This window comes from Silene latifolia, chromosome 10, assembly GCF_048544455.1.
Source record: "Silene latifolia isolate original U9 population chromosome 10, ASM4854445v1, whole genome shotgun sequence".
Lineage (NCBI taxonomy): Eukaryota > Viridiplantae > Streptophyta > Magnoliopsida > Caryophyllales > Caryophyllaceae > Silene > Silene latifolia.
The window spans coordinates 86,403,101-86,418,328 of record NC_133535.1 but is presented as its reverse complement, the minus strand read 5'-3'; the positions used below and the strand labels follow the sequence as shown (position 1 = coordinate 86,418,328).

Below are 15,228 nucleotides of genomic sequence, written 5' to 3'. Positions count from 1 at the left end.
AAATGGTTCCGAAAACTTCCTAACCCCAAAACTTATAATCACAACACTTCCAAGGGTTTCCTCGAAACACTTACGTTACTTCATCCTAAGCAATTCCATGAAACAAGGTACTCCACAATAAGTGTGATCTCACTACTCCAAAACATCAAACATCTACAAACGACTTCCACAAGATCAGGTCAAAACTTCCAACAAAGCTATATACTCATATCCAACAAGTGTCAACTATGAGTTTCTCAAAATGGTAAAATCCTCAATCAAAATCCCAAGGTATATTATTTCAAATCCGATATCCTAGAACTTTACCTACCATCGAGTTCTCAAGAACAAGGTCTTAGTTGTAACAACACTTTATCACCTCATATTTCCTCATTCTGACTCCATAAATTGAAAATATGTTCTTTAACTTAACAATTGGTGTCAACCATACCATTATCCTTTCTAGTTACTAAAACAAGTGCTAAGACTTCCCAACAATGTAGTTTACTCCCACTTTCATACTATATCTCAAGTAGTAATCAATATCACTCACTTAAACCAACTAATAATCCCACCATTAGCTTTTCTCATATGGTTATACACATTATCAAACTCTCATGTCCAAAGTGATTATGGAAGCCAATCAAAAACTCGACTTACTTAGTCAATTCTATATCCTCAAATCCACCATTCAATTTCATCCACCTTAGGTCAAGTACTAAGCACTAGTATCCCAACATAAACAACAAAACCAAATTCTATAACCTTAGTAACCAATGCAACTCACACTTGACACACAAAATCCACCAGTCAAATATACTCACTCTATCAAGGATCTAGGTATAAGAACCATCAAGTATGTCTCATCACACTACCTAAGTCTTTTCAACATCAAATACTCTCAAAACCAGGTTTAAGGGTCAAACACAACAATCTCCTCAAAAGTCAAATTTTCAACCAAGGTCAACATTCCTCAAAAGAAAGAGTACCATCAAAAGGCGTTAAGGGATGATAAGCAAGGAACAAAGGACAAGTTAGGAGTACAAGAGTAGCTTTCAAAGTAAAACAAAAAAGAGTTTAGAAGAAGGATAAACAGAAGAGATAAGGAATAAGACAAGGTACACCAAGAATGAGGAACATCTTCAAGGAAGTAGAAGCATTCTTCAAAGTTGAGCAAATCTTCAATTTCTGGCAATAGGCACCAAATCTTGATCTTCATGTAGCTAAACTCACGGTCATTGGTCCAAGGGCACAACAAATATTAAATGACAATTAACAAACATGTTAGATCCTAACAAAGAGCAAACACACTACAGACTACCACCTTAGGTCCTTAAGTCTACCCATCTCTCATTCATTATTCAAGGTCAAGTTCAAGTTTAAATTTGGGGTACACGTGTGTGCGTCGGGAGCAACATAGGCTCTGATACCAACTGTGACACCCCGCGATAAAGCGGAAAATATAACTAATAAATTAAAGCGGAAATTTCTGAGATTTTAAAAACTTTTAAAATTATTAGTTAAAGAATAGCACGCGGGTGCCACTATCGAAAAGAAACAAATACAACAATAGACAAATTTAGGTTATTACAACCCGAGTCTAGAAAACGGGGAAAAGATATCCCATGAATAAACATATAAAGTGTTTCTAAACTAGCAACTAAGGTCCAAGGGTTTAGTTCTCGCTAGCCCACACGTCTTCCCCACGTAAGCATCTTCACCACCTGTCATTCATGTAAACATGAACACCACAGTCAGTGGGGAGTAACTTAAGGTTCTCCCAGCCACAATATGTCAAAACGAACATAACAAAGAACATAAACAAACAATCATATTAGATAAGACATGAGTGTATCGATTCATAACTAAACATGGGATCATACGTGTTTAAACCAACAAGGAATAAAGAAATGATGGAATAAACAGGTAAGGTATAAGCAACAATAAATAGATGGAGAAAAAAGACAAGGAAACATACACGACCACTTAACCACGAGCACGTATTTCAAGGAGATATGACCAAAGTAACCATCCAAATAATGCAAGACATTTATCACTCTTAGATTATAATTTCCCCGGGTAGGACTACGATAATAATACGGTCCTAGTCTAAATCTGCAGATTCTCGGGTGTACATCCCGATTCGACGTGCGCCAGCACAGCACGGACCCAAGACTCGACTACTAAGGAGACCGAGTACCCCAATCGCCAGAACAGTACGAAAGTGGCAGAAAGACTAAGATAAGACTCACTTGCCAGAACAACACAAGTGGCCAAAAGCCGTACTTGCCAGAACAGCAGAAGTAGGGCAAAGCCATACTTGCCAGAACAACACAAGTAGGTCAAACCCGTGCTTGCAAGAACAGCACAAGCAGGGCAAAAATGTATGTCATGCACATACGATGGTAATATGGCATTTCTACACGAATACGACTCTTACAAGTAAATATTTATAATAACCTTTTCATGCTTGTAACATATAAATAAACATTTCCTTTCATAATTATACATGCCGGTTAAATAGAATAAACAAGTACAACAAACAAGTACATGGGACGGGATTATTAATGTCACACTCATACTTATGGCTTGCATCTCACCATAAGTACGGATGGGAACATCGGTCCCGACGATCATATCACAACTAGAGGGCCTATGGCTCACCCCTAGTGTCCGATAGGACCACGACTCACACCACCGAACAATACAAGACATTATCAAGGGTATGACCCTTCACTAATAATTATGTAACAATAAATATCTCATACTTGTCTTATCCAGATAAATATTTCATTTTATAATTTAACATGCCGATTAAATAAGACATAATGAATGATAATGAATAATTTACGTTATATGAAAATTTACGAAATGCATACAATCGAATACATGTGACAACGTGAGTCCAAAGATACAAAAGTAGTGAGTCCAAATGAGATAAGAATATGAGTCCAAAACTTTTAAGAATTTGGGTCCAACAAATATGAGGAGTTGAGCCCACGAAGTAAAAGTCAGTGAGCCCAACACCCACCATCACACACAAAACGAAACCACAATCAGAGGAGGAAATAAGGGAGGGGTATGGCTTGGCACCGTGACCAACAAGCCTGGTCATCAGCCACTTTATGGCCGTACAACCACCAGCCCTTGCCACTCACAGTTAGTCCAATGTCGCGGCCAGACCGCACTTCGTCTTTCCCCGCACCAAAAAACAGTCCTCAAACAGAGGTAAAGCAGTTCAAGACCCGGTAAAAACAAGGCTCAACAGTCCAAAACGAGGTTTTCAAAGCGGGAAAAATAAGTACACATGAGACCGCATTAATGCGAGGCAAAATAAGCGAGAACACCAGTCCACGAGACTGATTTGTCCGTCCTAAAACAGGGACCAAAACAACTCATACACGGAACAAAATCAACCCCATTCATGAGGTACATACAAAGACTCAAACTTTACGATAAATGAAGGTAAAAACGAGTAGGAAGGACGGATTCCCGACATTTTGTCGAGTAACCTATCACCGTTACCTTTTTTCTCTCCTAAACGTCCAAGAAATCGCCCTACGATGATATTAAACCCCAAAATGGCACAGAAAAGCTCTAAAATCGGATCCTTTGAAAGACGACCGAAATGCAACAGTCGAAAGTTTGGCTCTTTTTTACATAGAAAGAAGGAGAATGAGGAGGAGAAGCTAATGGTACAAAAATAAGGGAGTTTGGTTGAGAAATGGAGGAGGGATCTTGGTTTGAAGGTAGACGAAAATGGCGTTGTATGGTGTTGCTGTTGCTGTTGTGTTTCGTTGTTGCAGGTGATACGAAAAGAGAAAGGAAACAAAAGAATAAAATGAGGGGGAGGGGTGGGACATAACATTATAACCACAACCACAATAACAATAATATTTAATAATAAGAAGAAAAATACTCCCTCCTATTCTACATAAACCTCCCTATTCATGGGGGGCACTAGAATTAAGGAGGGAAATTAAAATAAGGTAAAGTATTATAGTGGAGTTTGGTAATTGGAGAGAGGGAAGGTATTGTGGGGTATTATTATGAGTGAGGTGATTAAAATAAGTATTGTTGTGGGGTAAGTTGATTAAAATACGTATTGTTGTGGAGGTGGGGTATTGTTGTGGGGTTAGGTGATTAAAATAAGTATAAAACTTTTCTAAATAAGGAAATAGGGAAGGAATTGTGAATAAATGAAAAAGGAAAGAGGGAAGTTTATGTAGAATAGGAGGGAGTATATAATAGTAGTAGTAATAATAATATACAATAATATGTAATAATATATAAAGGTAGAGTGTAAGAGGGTAGGTGAGTATGTTGTCGAAATACGATAGGTCGAGAAAAGATTAGTCTCACAAGTGAAAATGTGACGGTCTCATAAAAGGCGGAAAAAGTGTCTCAAGTCTATATTAACTTCAGACGGAAACTAATATTATTACTGTCACTATTATTATTGTCTGACTAAAATACGTATTTTTATATAAATCGAGCTTTAGAATATTCCTTTATAAAAATCGTGTTTGGCATAAAATTAATTAAATTGAATAATTCAAAAAAATATAAAATAAAGTAATCGAACGGTTTAATAAATTTTAACTGTCAAATGGAGAAATTCGCGGGTGTTACAGGAGGACCCTCCGGCTTCGTGCATTTGAGTATCGTGCACAAAAGTTGATTGTGTAACCGGTAGTTGATGGCTAAAACTTGTCATTCTCTCAAGCTCCCTCCCTTCTTCTCTTCTTTCTTCCTCCATTTCTTGTTGTTGTCTCTCCGCCACCATTTGAGCCACCCTCCTTTTAGGTGGTGCTTCCCCTTGTTCTTTCTCAATGTCAGGATCCTGGCGGCAATAGAAATGACGAGCCATGGGTCCCTTAGGGAGAGGTGTAATGGGAGGTAGCCGGAGGTAGAACAACCCATTTCATCCAAGCCAATGACCCGAAAGTGGTAATGTAGGAAGAATTCTAAACATGTGGCACTCTTGAAGGGCAAATACATTGTAGTAACAAATACCCCTAGCTTCATTTGCCTCTTAGCTTTCGGGAATTTGACCATGGAAATGGCGGACAAAAAAGGTCACAAGTCCACCACAATGTATGTTTCCACCCGCCGATTTCAATTTTTGATGCAAGCATGCATCCATGAAGAGCTTAGCCCAATCCGGAATACCCACCCCCTCGGGGAGCATAGTCCACAAATAAAGCTTCATCGGGTCACTCACTTTGGTTGGCTCTCCCACGGCCGTGAAAAGTGTGATAAGGAAACGGGCAAGTATGCAGAGCGGGGGATTGGTTAGGACGAATATTTTGTCATCTTTGGTGATGGAAGTTTGGTCGGTTAGTGCATCCCAAAAATCCAAGGTGGTTCGTTTGCTAGCCATGATGGGTTCGGGATTTTTGGTTATATTTAATATCTCCCTCACTTGTGAAAGGGTGCACTCATACCATTTTTGATGGAGTCTAAACTTGTAGGACCCCTCACCACTCTCATCCATGTCAAGTTCGGTCAATGTGGTTAGGAACTCGTAAGTGTATGAGCGGTATGTGTTGTCCCAAGTTTCATTTTGGAGATAGGCCTCTAACCCCACCTTAGCAAGTAAAGGGAATGTGGAGTCATAGAGGCCAAGCTTTTTCAAAGTGTTGGGGCATAAAAATTTGGTTGTGATAACATTTTGTGGCTTAGGGGCGAAGAACTTGTACCAAATTTTCAGTTGGGCGGCGGTCATGCCCTCATGCCCCATGAAAACTTCCTCAACATCCGAATCGGATGCTTCAACACATCTTTTCTTAGATTTCCCTTTTCCAAACAACTTTGACATCTTGGGAGCCATTCTTACACTTCCTTGCAAGATTAAAAGCAATGCAAATACCACTCAAAACAGTTTTTCACTCAATGAGGCAAATCAACAAACACTTGGTGTGCACACTTTGTAATTTCTGAAAAATTTGTGTCTGGTGATTTCCTCTACCTCACCCAGAAAAATTTGATCACCAACAACAAACTTAGCAACAACAGATCAACAAAAATCCTATAAAGATACTAAGCAAAGCAATTTTCGGATTAATACAAGAGCATAAAATTGAAAGTGGAGTTAGGTTGTTATACCTTCTCGATTTCCACAAAGAAATGCTCCTTGATCCTCTTAGTTGCTCCCAAACCCATTTTGGACCCTTGAATTCCAACTTCAAGCTTGAATTAATGGATTCTCAAAAGCTAGGGTTCTTGAGGTTTTTGGGAAAAATTTGTCAAAAGTGTGTAGAGGGAAGTATTTGATGGTGGTAATCACAAAATGGAGTGATTTGTGACAAGGGGAAAAGATTGAAGGTGATGATTTGTTGGATTTGAAGGTAGTTTAGGGGAATTGGAAGTGAGTTTGAAAAGGGTTTTTGATTATGGGAAGGAGAAGGGGTTCCGGAATTATGAGGGGGAAGGAGATTTCGTGGTAATTTTGAGCAAAAAAATAAAAATAAATCCCGGCTAGGAGAAAACCCACAAGGGTGGGCACCTAAGGCAAGAATGGGAAGGTGGCCGAGGACGGAACGAAAACCCGAAAGGGCGTTCCGGGTAAAATGAAGAAACGAGTTGCGAGCCACCATGAGGGGTAAGGAAAAGCTAAGGTGAAAACCCGAAAGGGCACCTTAGGCAAAATGAGGGATTTTCAAAAAAAAAAAAATAGAGGGATAAAAAGGGAGTGATAAGGAGGGTCTTGGAAGGAGGCTACGTCTAGGATTTAATTTCTTTTGAGTCACGAAAATTTGTCCCAAATTGGTGGATTTTTAACTTGGCTACTTGTGTTGTTTATGTTTAGTGGAGTTTGGCCAACCAAGTAGAGTAATTTTCATTGCATGGAGTGATAAAGGAGTGTTATAAGTGGTGATAAGTGATATGAATTGTAATAGGAGGATGAGAGGTCACCTTGCTATTGATTTGGATAAGGCAAGGGTGACCATTACTACTTTGGAGAGATAAGAAGGGTGGAATTGAATGAGGAGTCGGAGTTGGTGGTTTGTCTTGTCTTTTTTTGAGGGATGAGATAAGGCGGGGGAGTGAGTGAAGAGAGAGCGTCAAAAACTTTGTTTCTAGATTTTCCCTTTTTATTGGTGGTTGTTCAAAGAGGGTGATATAAGGAAGGGTGTGGAAAGGGAAGAGTGATCATTCAACCTCACACCCGCTTATGGACTTGCCAAATGCCTTCCTTGAGTTTGACTCGGGACAAGCAAAAGTCCAAGTGTGGGGGAGTTTGATAGAGTCAAAAAGTGTCGAGTCACTAGGGCCTTTTTAGGCCAAGTTTGTTTAAATTAAGGGTCTTGTTAGTCGGAATAGTGAGTTAATCTTCCCTTCCCAATGATTGTTATGACTAAAGCATTTTGACTAAAGTGTGGAGCTTTGTATAAGAGGAAGATGATGCGTGTCATTTATATGGTGTTTTACACCCTATTTTACTCGCATTTCAGAGCTCAATTAGGTAGTTTATGCTACTATTTGCCCCATTTCGTCTACTTTCGTATTTTTATGTAATATTGCAGATTTATGCGGAAATGAGTAGAAACTGACCCGAATCCGTCCCCGAGTACCTTGCACTGCATTTGACATGAAGTATTTACACAAGGAATGAACTTGGTGCGCATTTCGAGGCCTGAAAGACAACTTTATGAAGAATTTAGAAGCCAAGTACCAGCTACTCCAGTCGATCGACTGACCTCCATAGTCGATCGACCAGAGCGCGACTTACAGAAGCTACTGTTCAGTGTAGACTAGTCGATCGACTGCCTTGCATGGTCGATCGACCATCATACGAGCTGACGCGCAAATTAAAGAAATAGAACGAGAATTTCAAAGCCCATTGTATATTAGGTTTAGGAATAAGTGATACGATATATTCCTATATAACGTAACCTAGTTTTTCAGAATAATTATCAAGCTTTTATCCAGTTTTATCAAATATTTTATCATCAGTAATTAGGGTTCTCAAGATTGTTTCATTTTCAATACAATTTACTTTTGCATTCGGTTTCTGGATCTTTGTTCTGCAATTCTTCTCTCCTATTTTCATACGGTATTTCCGCTGTTCCATTAATCAGTTTTATTGCTTTTATTTTGTTCGTAGTATAGAATTGCTAGAATCGTTTCCCAAAAGCCAAGTATCATTTCATGTTATTTGCTTATTTAGTTATTTTGATCATGAATTCTATCGCTTTATTAGTTAATTGTATTATTATTATTGTTTCCAGTATGAGTAGCTAAACCCCATGTGCTAGGATGTAGGGGATCTGTAGGTTAGGCGGCATTAGAATAGGAAGACCTGGAATCGCGCCACGGTCGATCGACCGCATACCATGGTCGATCGACTGGCCACGTGAGATATGCTTCGTTTTAATTAATTTAATTGCTATGTTTGACGAATCGAGTGCACGCGACTAGTTGAATGCCTAGGAATTGACCGACCCAATAAAGATCGAAAGATAGGGGAGGGAGATAGACTACTTAATTAAGACGACTAGATTAATGAGATCGAAAGGTAAGTTAATTTAGGCTCTTAAATCACTTTTCAGGACGAAAGTTAATATTAATGATATTAGGGACCTGTAGCGAGATCGAAAGATGCTACCTGTTAAGAAAGGACCGAGAGGACTTCTTATTTTCCCGTCTCACGCGATTGTTTCAGACTTACCTAGGATGCTGCCGCCGAAACTATAGTGAACCGACCATCTTAGCACCCTTTTAATATTTGCTTTCATTCATTTCTTTATTTTATTGCCATTAGTATAGACCAACTCAAATCCAATCCCCCTCAAATTTGTTACTTTAGACTTAATAAAACAACTATTAATTGCATCGCCTCTTTGTGGTTCGACCCTGACTGCCACTAGCTATAGTAGTAGTTTGGACTATAAATATTATTTTTGGTGCATACAACGACAAGCATGAGAAGACCCGAAATCCCGAGAGCGAGCCTCTAGCCACACTCGTAGACAAGAAATCACGTGGAAACGACATTGGAGTGACCAACTTCGGAGTCACCATCCCTTGATAGGAAGATTGAAGGGTAAATCTTGAAGAAGTTGTAAAAGGAAGTGAAGCTTTGAAGCGGGGAGGCAGACCAGAACGCAACCTACGTCATATGACGCAGCCTGCGCCCTTTTACGCAAGCCTGCGGAATGTGATGCAGCCTGCGTCCCTCTCAGCTTTGTGAAGTTGATTTACCGTGCTTAAGCCTTTGGGTGAAAGCAAATCCGTGTTTAACCTAGATGGGGGTGCAACGCTATAAATAGTTCACATTTTGGAGACCTAAATCTCATTTTGTTTAGCAATAATTTCAAAAACTTGTTTTGTTAAGAGAACTTGGTATTTTTAGGAGGAAAGTTGTAATCGTTTGGCATTGGATGTTAATCTTTCCACAATTCTTGGGTTTTTCTAAGGATATGGAAGGCTAATCCTTCTTTGCTTGGTGTAATTTATCCAAAGTCTCTAACTTTGGTATTGTAAGACTCTTTTGATCTCTTCTTATTTATCTATTGATCTTTCCTTAAGCTTAATTCTTATGTTGAGTAGATGAATGTTAGAATTGATCACTCTTGCATTTTATTTACCTAACTATTGCAAATTCTAGAAAAATGGTTTAGTCTATCTAGGATTATTTGGAGCAAGCTTGTTGTATGTTGATTTGGTTTAAAGGATTCATGCAATAAGTAGCAAATTTCATGTCTTTTCTCATTTGTATGGTTTAATCTTGTGAGAATTGATCCTAGCTTCTTATCTTGGCACAACTATTAATGGTCATGTTTGATTTGCACTCATAGTTTAATGAATTGTTGATTAAACTTGAAGGACATACATGGATGGTTTAATTTGTGTATGTTAACATATTGATTTGAAAGTATTGGGTGGATAATAAGAGGAGAGTTATAAAAGAGTCAAACTTTACTATTGTTGGTTACTAAGGAAGGATTGCACCAAGTCCTCTTTAATATTGAATTCTCTTGCTCACCAAGTGTTTGTTATATTGCTTGTTAGACAAAGATTGCAATTTTATTTTGTTTCATGTCACCAATCAACTCAAAAACCCCCCTTCATCTATGTTTATCGATTGTTTGTCATTGTTGATAACCATTGTTAGTTTATAAACTCGTCATTAGTATTCAATAATTTACAATTCAAGTATTTAGCTTAAAAGTCCTTCTCTTGGGATCGACCCTTACTTGCACTATATTACTTTATCCATTAGAGTAATCTAGAGTATAGTTTGGATTATACATTGTTAATTTGGTAGTTTAATTCTAGTATTTAGCGACCTAGTATTTCTTCTATCATTACTATACGGCAATGCTTTCGTGAGAGGATCCGCAATGTTGTCATCCGTCCCTATCTTGCATAGCGCTATCTCCTTTTGCTGCACATAATCCCGTATCAAGTGAGACTCCCTGAGTACGTGTCTAGATTTGTTTCTAGGCTTAGGCTCCTTAGCCTGGAAAATGGCACCACTATTAACACAATAAAGGGTGATTGCTTCATGCGAACTAGGAACTACCTTTAGTCCCTGTAAGAATTGTCGCATCCATATAGCTTCCTTTGCAGCTTCAGAGGCTGCAATGTACTCGGATTCGGTTGTAGAATTTGCTGTCACTGATTGTTTGGAACTCTTCCAACTGACCGCTGCACCATTTAGAGTAAAGACGAATCCGGATTGGGATTTGGAATTATCCCGATCTGTTTGGAAACTAGCATCTGTGTAACCCTTAGCACAAAGCTCGGTGTTTCCACCGTATACCAAGACCCAATCTTTAGTCCTTCGTAAGTACTTAAGAATGTTCTTTACGGCCATCCAGTGACTCTCACCTGGAGTACACTAGTATCGACTCGTCATAATAAGTGCATATGCCACATCTGGACGTGTGCACATCATTGCATACATGATCGATCCTACTACTGATGCATAAGAAATACGACTCATGCGCTCTTTTTCTTCCGGTGTTTTAGGTGACTGAGCTTTACTCAAATTCACCCCATGAACCATCGAAAGGTACCCCTTCTTGGAGTTTGTCATGCTGAATGATACGTCTGTCATATACCTATCAAAAATAACCAACTGTCTTTAACTAATATAGCTAGGGATGTCGGGTTGATCTCCACAGGGAGATGGGAAAATGTCAGCTTTGTCTAAGTTTGTCACGGTAACCAAAATGGGGGTTTTAATTGGGTTGTTGTTCTAAACTAATAAGGATGAGATAGAGAAAAGGCAGAGAAAAAGGATTAAACAGATAAGGAAGACAGCTAAGACAGACGGTTGACCATGATTATTCAGTCAAGTAGTCTAAATCTCAGGTCAATGCAGGTATGGTCTGAGGAGCAGTGAATATCTCCTTCCGGTCTCAGTTTGCCCTAAAGCATAGATAGCTTAGCTTCCGCCCTCACTAAAGTGCCCTAATGTTCGCTACGAGTCTCACCCTTTCCAACCTTCCGGTCCAGGTCAAGGTTTACTATGATAAAAATATCTAATTGCGTCGACTCAATTAGACAGATACAATTACCTGTAGCGATTAAGAACAGAGACTACACAAGCATTAACCTAATATGGCAACTACTATTCCTTTATAATCATGTATCCCCTAGTCTTAGCAAAAGGGAATTAGCTACACATTACTGAATCAACAATAATAACATATAAATAATAGAAATTAAACATGATAATAAAATAAGAGGGAAACAAATAAGCAATTGCAAAATAAAGGAAGAAGGGAAATAAAAGCACTAATTGTATCAAGAATAAGAACAAGAATCAAAAGGGAGTAATGATACCGAATGCAAGATCGAATCCAAGTAGCAAAAGGGTAGAAGCAAGGTAAAAAATAAAGAAACATTAGAAGTTTTTCTTAGTGAAAAGTGAATGAGGAGGAGTTACGCAGTCTACTGTATTTTGTAGTATACGAAAATCCTCCTCTAAACCTAATCCATAACTAAATTACAAAAGCCCATACGAAAATAGGCGAAAAAACTTTAATACAGGCAAAACCACTCGATCGAGTGGAAATAAACCATTCGATCGAGTAACTAAGCATCAAACCCTTCGATCGAGTGGAATTAAACCACTCGATCGAGTAACTCCTTGCATTGCCTACTTGATTGAATACTGGGACTGCTCGATCGAGTATCCTTCAGTATATAAAGCATTCGATCGACTAGAAAAGTAGTCGATCGAGCTATCTTGGTACGTTTAGGCACTAAACACCTTCCGAAACTAGCTCACGCGTCTTCAAAGTGATAGATTCCAAGCTCCGGCTCCTTGTTCTCCATAAATGCATGCAAATGGGACGAGTTTAGGCTAGATTTATCTCCTCTTTGGCTTATTCCTGCAATTTACATAAAACGAACCAAAGTAGAATATTCGGGGGTATTTGTAGGTAGATGCCACGTAAATAATACAGAAATGCGTGTAAAAATGAGGTAAAAACCTTATATAAAATACACGCATCACTAAACCTCTCATGAATCTTATCAATATAAGACTCCTGACTTAATGCTAACATCCTTTTAGACCTATCTCTATAGATTCGGATGCCTAGAATCCTTTGTGCCTCACCAAGATCTTTCAACCGGAAATGGTTATGTAACCATACTTTAACCAAAGAGAGCATGGGGATGTCGTTTCCAATCAAAAGTATGTCATCTACATACAAAATAAGGAACACGATTTTGCTCCCACTTGACTTGATGTATAAGCATGGTTCCTCAACATTACGTTCGAAACCATTCTCTTTTATCACCTGGTCAAAATGATGATTCCAACTCCTCGAAGCTTGCTTAAGTCCATAAATGGAATGCTTAAGCTTTCAAACTTTCTTAGTATTTTTAGGATCAGTGAAACCTTCGGGTTGTATCATATACAAATCCTCCTCTAAATAACCGTTTAAGAAAGCGGGTTTCACATCCATCTGCCATATCTCCTAGTCATGAAATGCAGCAATCGCTAAGATAATCCGGATAGATCTAAGCATAATGACGGGTGCAAAAATCTCATCATAGTGCAACCCTTGCACTTGAGTGAAACCTTTGGCAACAAGTCGCGCTTTATAGGTATCAGGTTATCCATCTAATGAACGCTTTATCTTATAAAGCCACTTGCACTGAAGAGGTTGGCTTTATTACTTTATCTATTAGAGTAATCTACAGTATAGTTTGGCTTATAAATTGTTAATTTGGTAGTTTAATTCTAGTATTTAGCGACCTAGTATTTCTTGTATCAAATTTTGGCGTCGTTGCCGGGGAAGGGCAACATAGCTAGAACTTGAGTTTGTGAATTTATGCTTAGTTGTTTTTATACTCTTTTTGTTGTTAGAAGTAAGTGGAAGATCTAATTTGTTTTGTGTAGTATCCAAGTTTATGTTTAGTTCTCAACAAAGTGGTGAATCAACTCCCGTTGAAGAAGACTCATTCGGAGCATACTCTTGGTTGTTTACAAACCCGTGGTATCAAAGACGACCTAGGGAAACCCAAGTTAAAGAAGAACCACTTTCGGTGAACCCCATTGAAGTAGAATATCCTAGAATGGCGAACGATAATAGAACCATTCGTGAGATAAGGGAAAGGAACTGCGATGAACAACCTTTATGCATCACATACCCTCCTTTGGGAGCAAATGCCAACTTTGAACTTAAGGGTTTCTTCATTCACAACCTACCCAAATTCCATGGGCACGTGGGAAATGATCCTAACCGGCACTTATCGGAGTTTCACATGATGTGTGAAGGAGCCATTCCAAATGGAGTGACGGAGGACCAATTTAAGCTTCGTGCCTTTCCGTTTTCCTTGTTGGATGCGGCTGAGGATTGGCTTTTCTATCTTACTCCGGGGTCCATAAGTACTTGGAAAGAAATGAAAGCGGCCTTCCTTGAGAAATTGTATCCCGACTCATGCCACAACCGTGCAAAAAAGGCAATCACCACAATAGAGCAAGACCATGGGGAAACCATGTATGAATATTGGGAAAGATTTAAGAGGTTGGTCGCTCAATGCCCATACCATGGGTTGAGTGAGGATGACCTTCTTTTAAATTTTATGAAGGTTTAGGCCAAGAATATCAAAGGATGGTCAATTCCGCCACCGGGGGAGGTTTGGAGAATTATTCCAAAGCGGATGCTAAGGAGATCATTGAGAGACTTGCCTCAACCACAAGAAATTATGGTAGAAGTCAAAAGGGATCAAGAAATGCATCTTCAATGGGAACCACCTCCTCATCTACTCAAAATCTTGAGCAAAGTGTGAATGACCTAACTCACCTAGTGAAAAACATGATAGGAAACACTCCAAACAAGGAAGGAAGTCACGGGAATCAAGTGGAATGCAACTATTTCCAAGGTCGTCATTTGGAGGAAGCTTGCCCCATTATGATAGAAGAAGGAATTGGGGTGGAAAATGTGAGTGCAATGGGTTATGGAAATTACAATGCTAGGAATCCTTCCGGGGGAGGATATTACAATTATGACCCTAATGGAAATACCTACAATGTTGGGAGTAGAGAAAACCCTCATCTTGGTTGGGGTGGTGACACTTCTAAAAGCTTTGTTATTGGCCAATTCAATCACTTGAGAGACCAAAATTCCCGACAAGGTCAAGGTTCCAATTTTCAAGGAAATAGGAATGGAAATTCCAACAACCAAGGTCGTAACCAAAGCCAAGGTCAATCATTCCAATTCGGCAACCAAGGCAACAACACCAATTCTCAAAAGGAACCAAGTATTCAAGACTTGCTTAAGAACATTTTGCAAGAGCAAGTTAAAACAAACAAGAGGTTTGACAAGATTGAAGCCGACAAGGGTGTTAGTGATGCCAAGGTTGCCAACCTTGAGGTCCAACTTGGACAAATTGCCCTAGAACTTGCCAAACAAAACCAAAGGAATTCCACTTCTATTCCCTCCACTACATTCCCTCCTAGGGAAAATGCTAGTGCTATGACATTGAGGAAGGGGAGAACTTTAGAATCCCCTCTAAAGAAGAAGATAAGGGCCAAGTCACATGAGAGGATCATTCAAATTGAGGAACATATTGAAGAAGAGCTTGTAGTTGAAAAGGAGAAAGAGACACCCTCTAAAGCTAATGGAGAAGAGGAGAAGAGTCCTTTGAGCAAGGACACAGAAAAGCAAGGAAGCAACAACGCTGAAGCTCAAATTGAGGAGATCGAAAGAGAATATTTTGTGGAGGTACCGTTTCTGAATGCTCTCACACGTTCTAAGAGGGTCGAAAGAGATGAAG

At 39.1% G+C, this 15,228-nt stretch overlaps 1 protein-coding gene across 1 annotated transcript; it reads left to right on the top strand.

The window, feature by feature from the left end:
* Positions 1–13,524: 13,524 nt before the first annotated feature.
* On the top strand, positions 13,525–14,046 carry LOC141607857 (uncharacterized). The gene has a single exon (XM_074427205.1). It carries the CDS (start codon positions 13,525–13,527, stop codon positions 14,044–14,046), a length of 522 nt encoding a protein of 173 aa, XP_074283306.1.
* The last annotated feature ends 1,182 nt before the right edge of the window (positions 14,047–15,228 follow it).